The sequence below is a fragment of the Mirounga angustirostris genome, unplaced genomic scaffold (genome assembly GCF_029215605.1).
Source record: "Mirounga angustirostris isolate CCGP_5_RB_7025 unplaced genomic scaffold, mMirAng1.0.hap1 SCAF_9, whole genome shotgun sequence".
Classification (NCBI taxonomy): Eukaryota; Metazoa; Chordata; class Mammalia; order Carnivora; family Phocidae; genus Mirounga; species Mirounga angustirostris.
In genome coordinates this window covers 49,572,500-49,592,354 of record NW_026991717.1, presented here as the reverse complement: position 1 = coordinate 49,592,354, position 19,855 = coordinate 49,572,500, and the positions used below count along the sequence as shown (strand labels likewise).

General features: G+C 34.5%; 1 protein-coding gene across 7 annotated transcripts in view; it reads left to right on the top strand.

The window, feature by feature from the left end:
- The window catches only part of PIGB (phosphatidylinositol glycan anchor biosynthesis class B), a 57,244-nt gene that overhangs the window by 10,297 nt on the left and 27,092 nt on the right, over positions 1-19,855 (top strand). For all 7 annotated transcript variants that reach the window (XM_054513541.2, XM_054513543.2, XM_045900039.3 and 4 more), the window contains 4 exons: positions 8,897-9,037; positions 16,047-16,098; positions 17,197-17,408; positions 18,028-18,092. In XM_054513541.2, the coding sequence (XP_054369516.1) occupies positions 8,897-9,037; positions 16,047-16,098; positions 17,197-17,408; positions 18,028-18,092 (470 nt within the window). The remainder of the gene's footprint in view (positions 1-8,896; positions 9,038-16,046; positions 16,099-17,196; positions 17,409-18,027; positions 18,093-19,855) is intronic.

Genomic DNA, 19,855 nt, shown 5'->3' with positions numbered 1-19,855 from the left:
AACTTAAGGAGATAGAAAATATAAAAAAGAACGAGTCTGAGCTGAAGAATATAACTGAAATGAAAAATACATTAGAAGGAATTAACAGCAGATTAGAGGATGCAGAACAGCAATCTGGAAGACAGGGTAGAGGAAATCATCCAAACAGAAGAGCAAATGGAAAGGAATTTTTAAAAATGAGGATATGGTAAGGGACCTCTATAACAACATTAAGCAGACTAACATTCGCATTATAGGGGTCCCAGAAGAAGAGAGAGAAAGGGGTAGAAAACTTATTTGAAGAGAAAATAGCTGAAAACTTCCCTGACCTAGGGAAGGAAACGGACATACAGGTCCAGGAAGCACAAGAGAGCCCCAAACAAGATGAACCAAAGGAGGTCCAAAATAAGACACATAATAATTAGGATGCCAAAGAGTAAAGATAAAGAGAGAATCTTAAAAACAGCAATAGAAAAGCAACTAGTTATATACAACAAAACACCCATACAACTGTGAGCTGATTTTTCAGCAGAAACTTTGCAGGCCAGAAGAGACTGGCATGATATATTCAAAGTGCTAAAATGAAAAAACCTACAGCCAAGAATGCTCTACCCAGCAAGAATTAAAGGAGAGATAAAAAGTTGTCCAAACAAAAGTTTAAAGGAGTTCATTATTACTCTACCAGTCTTTAAAAAATGTGAAAAGAAATCCTCTAAGCAGAAAAAAATTTTTTTTAAGATTTTATTTATTTATTAGAGAGAGAGAGCACATGAGAGGGGGGGAGGGTCAGAGGGAGAAGCAGACTCCCTGCTGAGCAGGGAGCCTGATGCGGGACTCAATCCCGGGACTCCAGGATCATGACCTGAGCCGAAGGCAGTCGCTTAACCAACTGAGCCACCCAGGCGCCCTGCAGAAAATTTTAATAAGAAAATTATGAAAGAAAAATTCCACTGGCAAAAGCAAAATACAGTAAAAGTAGTAGATAAACCACTTAAAGCTAGTATAAAAATTAAAAGACAAAATTAGTAAAATCAACTATATCTGTAATAATTAGTTAAGAGACAAAATAAAAATATGTACAATATGATATCAAATACATAATCATGGAGAGGGTAATGTACTGTGCTTTTAGAATGAACCTCATGGCATTAAAAACCAATAACAGATACACAAAAAATAAAAAGGAACTCAAGCATAACACTATGAAAGTCATGAAATCACAAGAGAAGAGAGCAAGAGGAAAAGAACCAGAGAGCTACAAAAACAAATAGAAAACAGTTAACAAAATGACAATAAATATGAACATACATATGAATAATTACATTAAATGTAAATGAACTAAATGCTCCAACCAAAAGACATGAAATGAATGGATGGATTAAAAAAAAAAAATCCATCTGTATGCTGCATACAAGAGACTTCAGACCAAAAGACACATACTGAATGTGAAGGGATGAATGTAGATATTCCATGCAAATGGAAGTGAAGAAAAAACTAGGGTGGTTAATGCTTAGACAAAAATAGACTTTAACACAAAGACTATAACAAGAGACAAAGAAGGGCATTATATAATGATAAAGGGATCAGTCCAACAAGAGGATATAACAACTGTAAATATTTGTTTCCAACATAGCAGCACCTAAATATATAGAGCAAATATTAACAGACCTAAAAGGAGAAATACAGTAGTAGAAGGAGACTTTAATGCCCCACTTACAACAATGGATAGATCATCCAGACAGAAAATAAGGAAACAGTAGCTTTAATGACACATTAAATCAGATTGGCTTAACAGAATATTTTTAAATTTTAAAAATTACTTGACATGAAGGAGATTTATTGACAAATTTTAAGGCATGTAAAAATTTCTTTTTTTTAGAATAGAATATTTCATCCCCAAACAGCAGAACGCACATTTTTTTTTTTTTTTGACGTGCACATGGAACATTCTCTAGAATAGATCACGTTAGGCCAAAAAGTCTCAATAATTTTAAGAAGACTGAAATCTTACCAAGCATCTTTTCTGACAACAGTGTGACACTAGAAGAAATCATTTACAATTAAAAAAAAAAAAAAACTGGAAAAAAGTGAAGGCCAAAAACATGCTACTAAACAAGCAATAGGTCAACAAAGAAATCAAAGAGGGAATCAAAAAATACCATGAGACAAATGAAAATGGAAACACAACATTCCAAAATCTTTAGGATGCAAAAGAAGCAGTTCTAAGAAGGAAGTTTATAACAAAAGAGGCCTACCTCAAGAAATAATAAAAATCTCAAACAATCTAACCTAATCTAAATTTAGTGAAAAAGAACAAAGAAAACCAGTTACTAGGAAAAATAAGAAAGATCACAGTGGAAATAAATAGAGACAAAAAATAGATCAGTGAAACTAACAGCTGATTCTTTAAAAAGATAAACAATGTTTAAAACCTTTAGCCTTGGGGCGCCTGGGTGGCTCAGTCGTTAAGCGTCTGCCTTCGGCTCAGGTCATGATCCCGGGGTCCCGGGATCAAGCCCTTCATTGGGCTCCCTGCTCCGCGAGAAGCCTGTTTCTCCCTCTCCCATTCCCCCTGCTTGTGTTCCCTCTCTAGCTGTGTTTTCTCTGTCAAATAAATAAAATCTTTAAAAAAATAAAATCTTTAGCCAGACTCATCAAGGAAAAAAGGACTTAAATCAGAAATGAAACAGGAGAAGTTACAGCCAACACCATAGAAATACAAAAGATTATAAGAGACTACTACAAAAAAATAATATATGCCAGCAAACAGGACAACCTAGAAGAAATGGATAAATTTAGAAACATAATCTTTCAAGACTGAATCAGGAAGAAACAGAAAATTTGAACAGACTGATCACTAGTAATGAAATTGAATCAATAGTTGAAAAACTCCCAACAAACAAAAGTCCAAGATCAGATGGCATCACAGATGAATTCTATAAAACTTTTAAAGAGGAGTTAATACCTATCCTTCTCTAAAATTCCAGACAATTAAAGAGGAAGGAACTCTTCTAAATTCATTCATTATGAGGTCAGCATTACCCTGATAACAAAACCAGACAAAGACACTACAAAAAAAAAAAAAAAAAAAGAACAACAACAAAATTACAGGCCAGTACTTCTAATGAACATAGATTCAAAAATCTTCAACAAAGTATTAGCAAACTGAATTCAGCAATACATTAAAGGTATCACTGATCACAATAAAATGGAATTTATTTCAGAGATTCAAGGATCATTATGTGAAAATCAACATGATATACCACAACAAAATGAAGGTTAAAAATCATATGATCATCTCAATAGATGCAGAAAAAGCATTTGACAAAATTCAACATCCATTTATGATAAAACTTTCAACAAAGTGGATACAGAGGGAATATACCTCAACAAAATAAAGGCCATAATATGACAAACCCACAGCTAATAACCATACTCAATGGTGAAAAGCTTGAAGCTTTTCATCTAAGGTCAGGAACAAGACAAGGATGCCCACTCTCACCACTATTATTCCACATAGTACTGAAAGTCCTAGCCACAGTAATCAGATGAAAAAAAAGCATCTAAATTGGTAAGCAAGAGGTAAAACTCACTACTGCAGCTAACATACTACATATTGAAAACTGTAAAGACTCCACCAAAAAAACTAAGAACTAATAAATTCAGTAAAGTTACAGGATACAAAATTAATATACAGAAATCTGTTGTGTTTCTATACACTAACTAGCAGCCAGAGAAATTAGGAAAACTAACCCACTTATAATTGCATTTAAAAAAATACTTAGGAATAAATTTAACACAAGAAGTGAAAGACCTGTACTCTTAAAAACTATAAGATGTTCATGAAAGAAATTGAAGATGACACAAGTAAATGGAAAGATATACCATATTCATGGATTGGAAAATTAATATTGTTAAAATGTCCATATTACCCAAAGCATTATACAGATTCAATGCAATCTTTCTTAATGTACCAATAGCATTTTTCTCAGAAGTAAAACAAATAATCCTAAAATTTGTATGGAACCACAAAAACAAACAAACAAACAAACAAACAAATCTGAATAGCCAAAACAATCTTAAAAAAGAACAAAGCAGGAAGTATCACACTCCCAGATTTCAAATTATACTACAAAACTATAGTAATCAAAAAAGTATGGTACTGGCACTAAAATAAACACATAGATCAGTGGAACAATAGAGAGCCCAAAAATAAATCCACACTTCTTTTTTAAAAAAAGATTTTATTTATTTATTTGAGAAAGAGTGAGCATGACCAGGAGGGACAGATGGGGGAGAAGTGGACTCCCCACTGAGCAGGGAGCCACATGTGGGGCTCAATCCCAGAACCCTGAGATCATGACCTGAGCTGAAGGCAGATACTTAACTGAGCCACCCAGGGACCCCTAAACCCACACTTCTATGGTTAATTAACCTATGACAAAGCTAGGCAAGAATATACAATGGGGAAAAGACAGTCTTTCTAATAAGTGGTGTTGGGTAAACTGGATAGTTACATGGAAAAGACTAAACTCGACTACTTTATTAACCCATATACAAAAAATAAACTTAAAATAAAGACCTAAATGTAAGACCTGAAACCATAAAACTCCTAAAACAAGTGGTAAACTCTTGGATATCAGTTTTAGCAACATTTTTTTAGATCTATCTCCCCAGGCAAAGGCAACAAAAGCAAAAATAAACTGTTAGGACTATATGAACAGCACAGCAAAGAAAACCATCAACAAAATGTAAAGGCAAACTACTGAATGGGAGAAGATATCTGCAAATGATATATCCAGTAAGGGGTTAATGTCCAAAATACATAAAGAATTCATACAATTTAAAAAATCAAATTAAAAAATGGGCAGAAGACCTAAGTAGACATTTTTCCAAAGAAGACCTACAGACGGCCAACAGACACATGAAAACATGCTCAACATCACTAATCATCAGGGAAATGAAATGCAAATCAAAACCAAAATGAGGTATCATCTCACACCTGTCAGTATGGCTATTACCAAACAGACAAAAAATAACAAGTGTTGGCTTGAATGTGGAGAAAAAGTAACCCTCATGCACTATTGATAGGAATATAAATTTGTGCAGCTACTGTGAATAACAGTTCAGAAGTATCTTCAAAAATTAAAAATAGAAATACCATATAGGGGCGCCTGGGTGGCTCAGTCGGTTAAGCGACTGCCTTCGGCTCAGGTCATGATCCTGGAGTCCCGGGATCGAGTCCCACATCGGGCTCCCTGCTCAGCAGGGAGTCTGCTTCTCCCTCTGACCCTCCTCCCTCTCGTGCTCTCTGTCTCTCATTCTCTCTCACAAATAAATAAATAAAATCTTTAAAAAAAAAAAAAAAAAAGAAATACCATATATATGATCCAGCAATTCCATGTCTGGGTATTTATCCAAAGAAAATGCAAACAGTAATATGCACTCCTATGTTTACTGCGCATTATTTACAATAGGCAAGATACAGAAGCAACCTAAGTATCCATCAATAGATGAACAGATAAAGAAGGTTTGGCACACACACACACACACACACACACAAACACACAATGGACTATTACTTGGGCCATAAAAAGAATGAAATCTTGCCATTTGCAACAACATGGATGGACCTAGAGGGTATTAGTGAGATAAATCAGATGGAGAAAGATAAATACCATACAATTTCACTTAAAAGTGGAATCTAAAAAACAAAACAAATGAATAAACTTAACAGAAACAGACTCACAAATACAGGGAACAAACTGATGGTTGCCAGATGGGAGGAGGGATGGATTGGATGGGGAGAACAGATGAAGGGGTTTATGCAGTATGAACTACCATTTATAAAATACGTAAGTCATGAGGATATAAAGTATAGGATTAGGAATATAGTCAGTAATGTTGTAATAACTTTGTATGGTAACAGATAACTGCCCTTTTTGTGGTGGGCATTTTGTAATGTATATAAATGTCAAGTCGCTATATTGTACACTTGAAACTAAAAACAATACTGTATATATCGACTATACTTCAGTTGTAAGAAGTAAGTTAAAGAAAATATATGGACCAGATTTGGGCTTATATAAACTGGGGAAGCAAATACCAAGCAAATGGAACCACCAATATGAGCAAAAACACAGAGCTGTAAAAGGGCTTCATTTTGTTGTGGGCAGGTTGTCCATCCTACCACACACGTGGTCAGAAGCATGGGAGAAGGGAAGAATAAGGGATGATGCTGGAATAGGACTTTGCCCTTCTCCACAGTTTGGACTTTATTCTGTAGGTGGAAGGGAACCATTGAAGGCTTTTGAAAGCATGACATAATCAAATCTGATTTAGAAAGAATTCTCTTGCAGTACCAGTATTTAGGATATAATGAGGGAGAAAGCCAGAATTTGGTCGAGTTGAGAAGCTACTATCCATTATTCCTATATAAAAAGGTTGTTGGGAGAATCAAATCAAATAAGATCATTTCTGCATTAGACTCCTGACTGCAAAAATAGGCATTCACTTAAGTTTACTTATATGATGAGAGCTTTATTATAAGGCTGAAAGTAAATATAAGGAAAAGAGAGAGCTTGTGGCCAGGCCTGGAAGAAAATTATAGAAAATCTCAGCCCCATAAATGAAATTGAATGAATTATGGCAGTTTTGAGGGAAAGTCTGTTCTGTTGTACCTTTATAGCCCAGTCTGTGAATCTGTTTTGTCTAATTTTAAGGCTTAGCTAGTCTCCATTTTTGTCCTCACTACCAACTGTCCAGCCTTCTCTATCTCGCCTTCAATTTGAGAAAATCTGATTAGGTCTGTTAAATGTCATTATCCCTATAGTTTCACGCTGGCCAGACTTAAGACTGCCTGCCTGGGTTCAAGGAGAGGGGGTCCCGTAGCACAGGCGACTGCTGTAAAAGCATTCTTCCCCAGATAAGCATGGCCTGGACTATTCCTGGCTTTAGAATATATGACATTTTGCAAACTCCTTTGAAAATGCAAATGTTATACAAATAATGCAATATATGTTAAGAAAAAAAAAAAGAAGAAGAAGGTAGCAGGAGGGGAAGAATGAAGGGGGGGAAATCGGAGGGGGAGATGAACCATGAGAGACGATGGACTCTGAAAAACAAACTGAGGGTTCTAGAGGGGAGGGGGGTGGGAGGATGGGTTAGCCTGGTGATGGCTATTGAGGAGGGCACATTCTGCATGGAGCACTGGGTGTTATGCACAAACAATGAATCATGGAACACTTCATCTAAAACTAATGATGTAATGTATGGGGATTAACATAAGAATAAAAAAAAGAAAAAAATGCAAATGTTATAAATGAAAGTTTTCTTTAAGAATGGACTGAGAATATCTAAGCATTGATTTCTGTAAAATGGTAACAGTAAAACATCTCTCAGAATTAAATGAGAACCTATATAAAGTGTATAGCACAGGGCCTCTTACAAAGTAAATGCTCAGTAAGTGTTGTTAATGACAATGATATTAAGTAAAGGAATATTTGGGGGGCAATACAAAAAAAAGAAGACAGCAACTATGAAAATATTCCAGACAAGTGACAGGGCTTAATGTAAAATGATGGGAATGGGAAGGAAACAACGTGGATGTGTGGGGTGAGATGCTGCTATTTAAGGGACTCTCAAATTTTAAGACTGAGAAACTGAGTGATACTATTAAATATTAGACACTGAACAGGTTTCAGGGAAGGTTTTGGGCTCATTTCAGGTGCTTTGATTTTGAGTGCCAGTAGAGGTCTATGTAGAAATATTCAGAAAAGAGTAAGAATCCAAGTCTGAAAGCTTGGAGTGAGGTCAGGACTGGAAGTATACACTTGGGTGTCCTCTCAGTAGTTTGACTGTAGCAGAAGTAGCAATTAGGATGCGTGCAAATCAAACCAACCTATGAATGTGTTTTATTTCACCTGCATAAGGGTTTTTGTTTTTGTTTTTTGAAGAAACTACTTGGCAAAGTTTTAAAATTGGGAGATCTTACATAAAATCTGGGTTTCTAGTTTATGAGAGGCCCAGCAACATTTTGGACCAAGATTCCTTCATGACAATATCAGAGCCTCCCCACGGTCTACATCACTCATTTACTTATGTGGTCTCTGTAAGCATTTGAATTTGAAATCCCTGCTCTTACATCCTCACCAACATTAGAAATTTCTCTATAGCTCCTAATTAGTTAATAGATACACAATGGTACCAAAAAGTTTTATTTTGCTTGCTTTCAATTTTTAGCAGGGCTAACACTATTTCCATATGATAATCTACTGTCTGTAGTCCTCATGATTAAATTAATATAGTCTTCTTTAGCTATTTATTGAGAGAAGTCCTAATAGTAAAAATCCACATTTCTAATCCGTGATCTTAGAGGTTTGTATGGTAGGCTTTTTATCAATTATACATATAGATCTTTCATTTGGATAAGATTAGCACTTACTTTCAAAACAAAATTGTATGTACTAAGAAGCCCAACATTGCCTAAGTAATCCTAGTATTTCCTTAAATGCATTTTTCTTTTTTTCTTAGAGAATGGTTTTGTGTGATTTTCTTTTATCTCCTTAGGAGAGACTTGATAATTTTTCCATCAGGAAAGCAATTGGCAGAGTTGTATGGCTAAAAGTTAGTATACCTTTTTGGCAAAACAAGACCAACATTAAGACATAGAATAAGTTCTGAATTTAAAATACTAAAATTGGGATATTAGAGCTGAAAAAGACCTTAGATATTACCTCTTTTTATGGAGGAGAAAAATTGAGTCAAAAAGTGTAAGTAACTTATCCAACTTCACATAGCTATTTATACCAAAAGGAAAATGCTCTCATAAAAAAAAAAAATTATATCACAGCATAAAGTAGATAACTTCTACACTCATTTCCTAGTTGTCTTGACAATGTATTTTCTTTGCTTATAGTGTCAAGTACTTGTCCCTGGTGGCACTTGCCTTCATAATTCGTCCCACAGCTATCATTCCATGGATACCTTTGGTCTTCAGACATTTCTGGCAAGAACAGAAAAAGCTTGATCTTATTCTGCATCAGTTTTTACCTATAGGGTAAGTATGGCTACAATCCATCTATTAAGGTCCATAACCTATAAATTACAGATTGTGAACAAGATTTTACATCTCATAGTCAATTATTATATCTTCTAATGTCAATGAGAATTATCAGACTAAGGAAACAATATTTCCAAATTTATATTTTGTATTTTTATATTTATGATTATTAACTACAATTATTTTAATTTGCATAAGGGGATCTTTGGAACTTTTCTCACTTAGAACTTTTCTATACTTCATTTCCTATTTCTCAAGTACATTTTAGAGATCCTTGATTCTTTTACATTTGTATAAGGCTTTGTAATTTATAATGTGTATTTATATATTACCTCATGACTTTCACAATTCTTGGATCTAGACAATGTAGGTATTTTTAGTTTGTAGTAAGGAAAGGGGTGTGTGGGCGAGGACAGCTCAGTGAAATTAAACATGCGTTAGCCAGAGTCACTGGGTTGGTTGCTGTGATGGAACTGGTATTGAAACCCATGTCTTCTGTGCTCAATTCAATAGCATATATACTAAAATTGGGACAATACAAAAATTAGCATGGCCCCTGTGCAAAAAAACAAAACCAAAACAAAACAAAAGCCCATGTCTTCTAATTTTGAGCTCCTAGGATCATACTTATCCCAAGTATCTAGTAGAGTATCCAAAACAGTTATTTATTGAAGGGCTGAATGCATTCTGATTCTTAGAACAGTAATCTTTTTAATATACTAGTATTCACTCTGTATGAGTATTTTTGGGTAGGAATTAAAAAGGGCTAAATCATCTTCTGCCAAGTTGCCACTGATGTCATTTCTCAGATTTATTAACATTATCTTTAATGTATTATTCATTCAGCAAATACTTGTTTAATCCTAGTATGTGCCAGGTACTGTTCCAGATGCTGGAGATACAGCAACTTAACAAAGTCCCTGCCTTCATGAAGTTTATATTCTAGTGGGAGAAGACAGAAAACTAAAAACATAGGAGTAGTATCTATCTGTCAAGTGATAAATGCTATAGGGAAAAATGAGAGATAAGGATAGAATTTTTATAGGGTAACTAGGGAAGACTGTCATGATAAGGTAACATTGGAGCCAAAACCTAAAGGAATTGAGACAATAAGGAAAGAATATTCCAGGCAAAGAGACCAGCAAGTGCAAAGACCTTGACATAAAGGTGTATTTGGCATATTCAAGGAACAGCAAGGAGACTGGTATGGCTAAAGGAGAGTGAACTTGGGAGAATATGATAATGAGGTCAGAGAGACAGCAAGGGCTCAGATTATGTAGGCTTTTACACAGGGAGATAAAAAGCCTTTTTTTTCATTGCAATACAATGTATAGTTTATTCATTCAACAAGCATTTAGCCTGCTTTGTTTCAAGCATTTGATGATTCAGAAGTGAGTAAGATGCAGTGTCTATTCCCGAGGTCAAAATCGGGGGGGGGGGGAGGGGGAGAGATATAACAGTAATTCTTGATCAGCAATATACAGTGTTCTAAGTAGTTATATAACAAAATGTTGCAGAACAGATAATAAAAAAGCCTAATTCTGCTTGCAGGGGTTTATAAAGTAGATGATGTTTTAAATAATATCAAAAATGAACATGAGTTTGCCAGACCTAGGGAATCAGCTGCTTCAAGCTATAAAGGCCTGGGAAGGAGCCTATTCATATAAATCAAAATGCTTGTCTTGTTTATTTTGAAGGGAAATATACAAAAGAACAAATGAGATAATGTATGTGAAAATACTTTGAAATAGTACAGTGCATAACAAATATGATTCACAGTCCTAATTAGTCTTACACTCTCAAGTGTTGGTATACTGAGTTGGCCCCAGCACCCTTTAAAAATAACCAGTTGCAGGCACCTGTGGCTCATTGGTAGAGCATGCAACTTGATCTCAGGGTCGTGAGTTCAAGCTTCATGTTGGGGGTAGAGTTTATTTTAAAAAAACACAAAATTCATCTATCACCCCACTTTACATATGAGGCATTGGAGGCTCAGAGAAGGAAATGATACCTTTAAGGTCTTTGGGCTGGTTAGGGTCAGAACTGGGACTGGAACACCAAACCTCTAGCACCTAGGGCTATTTATTTAAAAAGAAAGAAAAGAAAAAAAAAAAATTAAAACAGTAGCATATCCAGACAGGAAAAGTATCTCTAAATATAGAGAAAAACCTTGCGTTAGTCTTAGGAAAGTTTCTAATATGTATGGACCTACTTCTCTTTGCCTTTTACATGACTTTGAGAATTTGGGACATCATTTTGTCATTCATTCTGTAAAATCAAACATAATTCAGTTGCCTTTCAGCTGCCACATTTTCACCAACAATTAGCAAGACAAAACAAAGTACGGGACATCATTATAGATATTACAGGCATTAAGAAGATAAGAGGAGGATATTATAGGGGCGCCTGGGTGGCTCAGTCGTTAAGCGTCTGCCTTCGGCTCCGGTCATGATCCCAGGGTCCTGGGATCGAGCCCCGCATCGGGCTCCCTGCTCCGCGGGAAGCCTGCTTCTCCCTCTCCCACTCCCCCTGCTTGTGTTCCCTCTCTCGCTCTCTCTCTCTGTCAAATAAATAAATAAAATCTTAAAAAAAAAAAAAAGAAGAGGGTATTATGGACAACTTTTGCTAATAAATTTGACAACTTAAATGAAATGGACAAATTCCTAGAAAAATACAACTTACCAAAACTGACAAAAGAGGAGATAGTAAATATGAATAGTACTATATATATTAAAGTTAATTTGTAATTAAGGACTTTAAACAAAGAAACACCAGGCTCAGACGGCTTCACTGGTGAATGCTACCATATGTTTAAGGAAGAAGAAACATCAATCCACATAAACTTTTCCACAGAATAGAAAAAGAATAACATTTCCCAACTCTTGTAATGAAGATACCATACCCTTGATCCCAAAATCTGACAAGGATGTTACAAGAAAAGTCAATTATAAATCAGTATCTCTCATGACTATGAATGCAAAATTCTTAAACAGATCTTACCAAATTGAATCTAGCAATATATTAAAAAAGAGTGGGGTGCCTGGGTGGCTCAGTTGATTAAGCATCTGACTCTTGGTTTCAGCTTGGGTCATGATCTCAGGGTCATGAGATCGGCCCCGTGCTGGGTGTGGAGCCTGCTTGTGATTCTCTCCCTTTCCCTCTGCCCCTCCCTTCCCCGCTACTTGCGCACACGCTCTCTCTCTCTCTAAAAAAAAAAAAAGTATACATCATAACCAAGATTGGTTTTAGTTCAGGAATGTGAAGTAGGCTTAGTATTTTAAAATCAATCAGTATGATTCATGACATTAACAGAATAAAGGAGAAAATTCATAGGACAATCTTAATAGACACAGAAAAGCCACATGATAAAATTAAAAACCTACTCATGATGGGAGAGGAGGGAACAACCATTAGAAAATGTGTAATAGAAGGGGACTTCACTAATACGACAAAGATTTCTATAAAATGTTATAGCAAAATCATACTAAGTATTGAAGCACTGAAATCCTTTTCCCTGTGATCACAGAAGATACATGGATGCTCATTATTTCCCCTGCTGTTTAACAGTATATGTCCTAGCTAGTGCAGTAAGGCAGGAAAAACAAATGGTTGGAAAGGAAGAAAGAAAACTATGTGATTGTATGTAGAAAATCCAAAAGAATCTAGAGGTAAACTATTAGGGTTAGTAAATAAATTCAGCATGTTCACTAAATACGAGGTGAATATACAAATACGGATTTCATTTGGATACTAAAACTAGTGCGTAAAAGTTTGAGGAATAACAGGATATTTATATAGTCTCAAAGTGTCTCCCCATAAAATATTTATTAATTACAAGAATAAAATAATTTACAGTGGAAAAGTTAAGGGGTGCCTGGCTGGCTCAGTTGGCAGAGCATGCAACTCTCGATCTCAGTGTTGTGGGTTCAAACCCCACATCGGGTAAAGAGATTACTTAAAAATAAAATCTTTTATGGGCGCCTGGGTGGCTCAGTTGGTTAAGCGACTGCCTTCGGCTCAGGTCATGATCCTGGAGTCCTGGGATCGAGTCCCGCATCGGGCTCCCTGCTTGGCAGGGAGCCTGCTTCTCCCTCTGACCCTCCCCCCTCTCATGTGCTCTCTGTCTCTCTCATTCTCTCTGTCTCAAATAAATAAATAAAATCTTTAAAAAAATAAATAAATAAATAAAATCTTTTAAAAATAAATAATAATAAAAAAAAGGGATCAAAGTTAACATTGCCAGTAATTGGACAGATCACTATCATGAGACACCAGATCAAAAGCAGAGAAAACACCCTGTCTTTTCTATGGTATTACTGCCATAATGCATAACCTGAATCTATTCATGAAAAAACATCAGACAAACCCAAATTGAGGTACATTCTAGAAAATAACTGACCTGTATTCTTCAAAGATGCCAGTCATGAATGACAAGGAAAGATTAAGGAAATATTCTAGATTAAAGGAGACACAGATAGAACAAGTTGAACACAACAAATAATCAGGGTTTTTTTTTTTTCTTTGTATAAAGGATATTGGGACAATTGGTAAAATCTGAACAAGGTGTAAATTAGATAGCCATAAAAATTTAGTATTTCATGGTTCTGATTATTTGTGATTTATGTAAGAGAATTTTGTTTTTAGGAAATACCCACTGAAGTATAGGGATAAAGGTGAATGATGTCTGCAACTTATTAAACAGTTCAGAAAAAAATACAAATTTAAAGAGAAAGAAAAAGATAAAGCAAATATGGTAAAATGTTAACATTTGGGGAATCTAGGGGAAGGATTTATGGCAATTCTTTATAGTATTCTTGCAACTTTTCTCAGTCAGAGATTATGTCAAAATAAAAAATTAAAAGGAAAACAGAAATACCATTTATGGTGGCAACAAAAAACATCAGATGTCTATGAATAAAATAATGAAAGATATACAAGAACTCTACACAGGAAGCTATAAAACATTATTGGAAGAAACTAATGAAGACCTAAATAAATGGAAGAGTATATCACGTTCATGGATGAAAGATTCAATATTTTAGAGATATCAACTCTCCCCAAACTGTGATCTGTATATTCAGTGCAGTTCCAATTAAAGCCCAGTACGGGGCGTGTATGTGTATGAACTGATAAAGCTGATTTTAAATTTTTAAGTGGAATGCAAAATACCAATATTATCTAAAAGAATCATAGAGAAAGAAATGTTGGATGACTTACACTACTAGATATTAAGACTTACTACAAAGTTACAGTAATTAAAACAACTCAGAATCAGTGCAAGGTAAAACAAATAGACTGGTGGGACACATCAGTCCAGCAAGTCACTCATTTATGATAACAGTGATAAGGCACTATAGTAGAGAAAGGATAGTCTTTTCAATAAATATATAATTATCTGGATATCCATATGGGAGAAAAATTAATATTGATCCCTACTTGCCACCATAAACAAAAAAATAAATAAAAATCCAGGGAATTATAGATCTTAATGTAAAGGTAAAAGAGTTGCACTTCTTCAAGATATGATAGAATATCTTCATGACCTTGAGGCAGGCAAAGCTTTCTTAAATAAAATGTAGTAAGTATTAACTCTAAAGGAAAGATAAATACATTTGAATACATTAAAAGTCAAGACTTCTTTTCATCAGATTCACCATTAAGAGTGAAAAAGCAAGCCACAGACCAGAAGATATTTGCAGTACAAAACACAACACCAAGAAAAACCATCTATCAATTATATACAGAACTTGTACAAATCTGTAAGAAAAAGATAATAGAAAATTGATTAAAAGACCTGAACAGGTACTTCAAAAGATATTTAAGTGGCCAAGTAGTATAAAGATAGTCACCTCATAGTCACCAAGGAAATGTAAATTAAAACCACCATGACATTCTAGTATACATCTACCCAAATGCCTGAAAGGATATAGAGCCTTTATATATTCCTGTGGGAATATAAATTGATACAACCACTTTGGAAAACAGAAGAATTTACTAAAGCTGATTGCACTTACACCCTGGGGCCCAGTAATTCAATCCTAGGTATATACTCAGCAGAAATGTATATACATATATATGGGAAACAAAAGGCACATAAAAGAATGTTCATAGCACTCTTCTTAATAGCTTAAAAAAAAAAGGAAAGCAGTGTCCATCAACAGAATAAATACACTGTGGCATATTAATTCAGTGGAATACAATATAGTATTATAAATGAACTACTGCAATATACAAAAAATGTGGTTAAGTCTCACAAGCATGATTGAAGGAAACTGTACATGAGTACTACAGTGTGATTTCATTTTTTTTAAATTCAGTAAAAGGCAAAACATCTACCCTATCAGAAGTCAGGATAATGGTCACCTTTAGGAAGGGAGTGGAGATTGGTTGGAAAGAGAGAAGAGCTTTTTGAAGTGCTGCTAACGCTCTGTAATAAAAGGACTGTGGCATCCATGTTAGATGCCCATCTTACTCTCTCTCTGCTGACCTACCCTGGGGGATGCCAGTCTCCATGTCAGGAGGTCATCTTTTAAAAAAAAAAAAAGTCTCATTTGGGAGATTGAGCCCTGCCAACAGTCGTGTTGAGTGAGCTTGGAAGCAGATTTCCCCACCAGCACCAGTCAGCCTTCAGATGAAACTCTAGCCCCAGGCAACATTTTGACAGTTCATGAGGGGCTTTGACCCAGAGACACCCAGCTAAGCTCCACTTGGATTACTGACCCACAGAATGATGAGGTAATAAATGTTCATAGTTTTAAGTTGCCAATGTTTAGGGTAATTTGTTGTGCAGCAATAGATAATGCAGTGTTTATTACTTTTAGAAACTTTCCTTAAATACAGCATCTATCAGTGAAAGATCTTTTAACATGTAAATCCATATTCAGTTGGCAAAATTGTAGGTCATTTTTAAAGTGACTTTTGATGCCAAGCATTTGCAAAGCCATATGCCAGTATTGGATTTTCAGTAAGTTCAGAATGTTAATCACCCTTCTGTTTTGTTTTTCAGATTTGTCAATTTGAGTTTGTCTCTTATAATTGATCGTATTTTTTTTGGTCAAGTAAGTAAAAATATATTAAGCTAACAGCTATTTTTAATCTAACCATTTATTACACAACATTTATTACACTAAAAACTCAACCTGACCTATTAATCCTGTGAATATTTGGGAACGCAGGCAAATCACTTTTTAAAAATTTTATGGGATACATTAAAAAAAACTATTGGCATATGCCTTTCATCAATTTGCTGTGTTTTCTATAAAACAGAATTGTATATTCATAGTTGAAGTTAAAAGGAGTCCATTTTATGGCATTTTTGTCAAGTTTGTACAATTTAGTCAGGTTTGTAACAGTGGTTAAATTTTTAAATTTTAATTGACCTCAAGTTAATCATTCAGAATTTCAAATTAATCAGAATACTCTCTTCAGCCATTTGATTTGACATTTTAATGTCATGACTGTTGGTAATGGCCTTTGGTTGTTTTTAAGTTCCCCAATTTTAAGTCACTTAGGGGCTCTGGAATCAGATTGCCAGAATTTCAAACTTAGTACCTTCATTATTAGCTATGTGACCTTGGATAAGTTATGTACCTTTCTTGCCAGTTTCCTTAACTGGAAATAACTGTGGTACCTGTTTCATAAGGTTGAAGGATTAAATGAGATAATGCTTGTAAGCTATGTAAATGCTTACAATAGTGCATGGCAGAAATGAGCACTTACTGTTAACTGCTGTTGTTGCTGTTATTATCTGCTTTGTGTGACCATTCAAAAGGTAATGTTCTCAGAGCTTTATTTTAATGTGTGATATATAAGGTACTAAAGTTTTTAATATGGGTAACACACATACTCATATAAAACCTATTTTTGAGGATCTTCTTTATCTCTGTAAAACTTACATTGTCAAAATACATACGAACATTTATTCATGTTTTCTTGAATTACAGAAACCTAATTTTTTACAGATTAACAGAACACATTAGAACTTAGAACATTAAAATGAATAAAGAATGACTTCATGTGGTTATTAATCAAAATTATTAATATAAAGTACTGTTTGGTTTTTAGACTTCATTCAAGATTCTGCCAAATTCCCTAATGCCAAAGATTCATACTTGGCACTAATACATTTCTATTTCTTCTTCCATCAACTATGCCAGTGGACCCTGGTTCAGTATAACTTCTTGAAATTCAACGTGCTTCAGAATCTGGGAACATTTTATGGTTCTCATCCATGGCACTGGTACTTCAGTCAAGGATTTCCAGCTGTTCTGGGGACTCACTTACCCTTCTTTATTCATGGCTGCTTTCTGGCCCCAAGGAGGTACCGAATACTTTTGGTAACTGTGCTATGGACACTGCTAGTTTATAGGTAAGATTTTATTTGTTCAAATAATTATTTTTTTAATGTTACCAAGAATTTAAATTCTTCAGAAAGTAAACTGTTTATCTTCTGGACATGTATTAACTCTTATGATTTGTTAGTGGGGATTATTTAGCAGACAGAAAAGGTAATAATTATGCTGATGCTCAGAATGAATACTTCTGATATGTATAGTTTGCTTGACAAGGATTACATTCAATTTTTAAGAAGTTGAAAAAATTTTATTTGCTTTTAAAAACTAAAACTACCAAAATTTTAAGTATTGAAGGATGAGAAATTATATTTTTAAATGAAAAAATATATATAATATATATATATAATAAGTGTGTATCTTTATTCCAAATTTGAGTAATATGACTTAATTGGATTGGTAATAGAAATCTTTTTTAGAATGTAGTTGTACTTTAGAATTTCACTTTGACATTAAATATTAGGATTACTTTTAACACATCATCACCTTATAACTAAAAAATAATGAGACTGCATCCTGAAGCATGAAATTCAGTCTCAGTATTTAGAAAAACAGATTGCTATTATATTTCATTTTTAAATATATTTATTTCTCAAACTGTCATGTAATTCTCTTAATATCTTTTTTTTATTATAGCATGTTGAGCCACAAAGAATTCAGGTTTATCTATCCAGTTTTACCATTCTGTATGGTGTTTTGTGGTAAGTATTTTTATTTAATATAGAAAAAGTTGCATTTATATAGAAATAGTTAAGACAATAAATTTTCCTTAAACACTAAAATATTTGTTTTCAACTAAGCTAAATGAGAAATGCTTCTTAATTACAAGTTATAATACTGCAGTATTCCTTTTGCAGCCTAAATATACTTTTTCCTATGTCCTATAATGTGATATAAAAACATAAGGACTTAATATCCAAAGGACCTTTGGGTGGTGGTGTTTCTGGCTAGTAGGAATCTTCCATGCTAAAGTAATGAAATATGTCTATTTTAGAATAGCATTTTAAGTTTATGATTAAACTATGAAATTCTTCATTCCACAAATGAAAAGTATATAGCTGTTGAAACTACTTTTTAATGCTTCTTCATACACATCTAACCCTTTAAGACTCACTCTAATGAATATGCAATTTTTAAAGTGATCCACACCTCTGATTTTATTTTTGGCCTTTTCTCCAATTTTCCACTAGGTCTTTGCAGTAATTTTTTTACATGTGACTTCTACAAAGCCTTATAGTACTCAACTCTGGAAAATGTGAATTTTTACTTTGGTTGGTTTCGAAAAACTATGAACTGCAACTTCATTAACTTCAGGTTTAATCCAGAATAAATGACTTGGCTTCCCTCAAATATTAATCACTAAAAAAAAAATCACTGGACTGGGGAGGGAAGAAATAAGTATATAGCTGAGACTTGGAGGCTGGGAAAAACTAGGGAGTTAAGAATATCAAACTTTTGACTTAAAAAAAAAAAAACCAAACAACTCACTGAGTTAAGCAGCCACCTTTGACCAAGTATACATCATTTCCTATAGATCTCAGATATACTCTCTTGAGATATGAACGTAATTTATATATATAAACACATACATAATTTATATACACAACATACATAATTTTTATATGTATATATACACACAGACATCTAAATATTTGATACATCTGAAGTGTTGAAACCAAAGTTAATTTGAGTCATTATAGTCTCACTTCATATATAGATGCAGGCAAAAAATATAGGCATCTGACAGCTATATGGCAAGTCTTAAGAATAGTGGGCCCATTCACCAGAGCAAATCTGCAAATCTGTTCATAAATCACTATTCAGATTTAAAATTTTTCTTTACAACCACTTGAGTTGGAGTTATAATTAAATCAAGTCTGGTTTCTGCCCAGATGTGTTGCTATACTGGAGGTCAAGTATTTGTGTGTGTTGTTTGGTTAGTTAAGGAGCTTGGTTTTCATTCCATTTTTATAATTTGAGGTTTTCTAGCATTCCACTTCTGTGCTGTGTCTTTACAGAGTGTTTTAGAGGAAGACTGGGTTGTCTGAATCCTCATTCCCAGTCCAAAAGAATGAATCTTTTAAGCGGCAGGTTCTTGGTAACCTGTTTCCAATCTCAAAGATTGAGATAAAATGCCGATGAGGGTTGAAGAGGATCCCCTTCTAATGAACAAGAATCGGCCTTTGTTCCATCCTCTGTCCACTCAGAAGGATCCCTAAAGGACTGGGAACTAACAAATCCCCTCATCGTCTCAGTGGATGTGATCCCTCCTTTGGACACATCTACCTAAGGTCCTTGATTTGGACCTGAAGTTTCCATTCCTAGACTTGTATTCCCACTAAGAGTCAGTAGTGAGCTCACCTGACATTAGTCTTTGGATGTTCAGGAACAATGTCAGACAAGAGTTCTCTTCGGAGTTGTTTTAAATGGCCCACTTTGTGTCTTTTCTAACTACATGAATTAT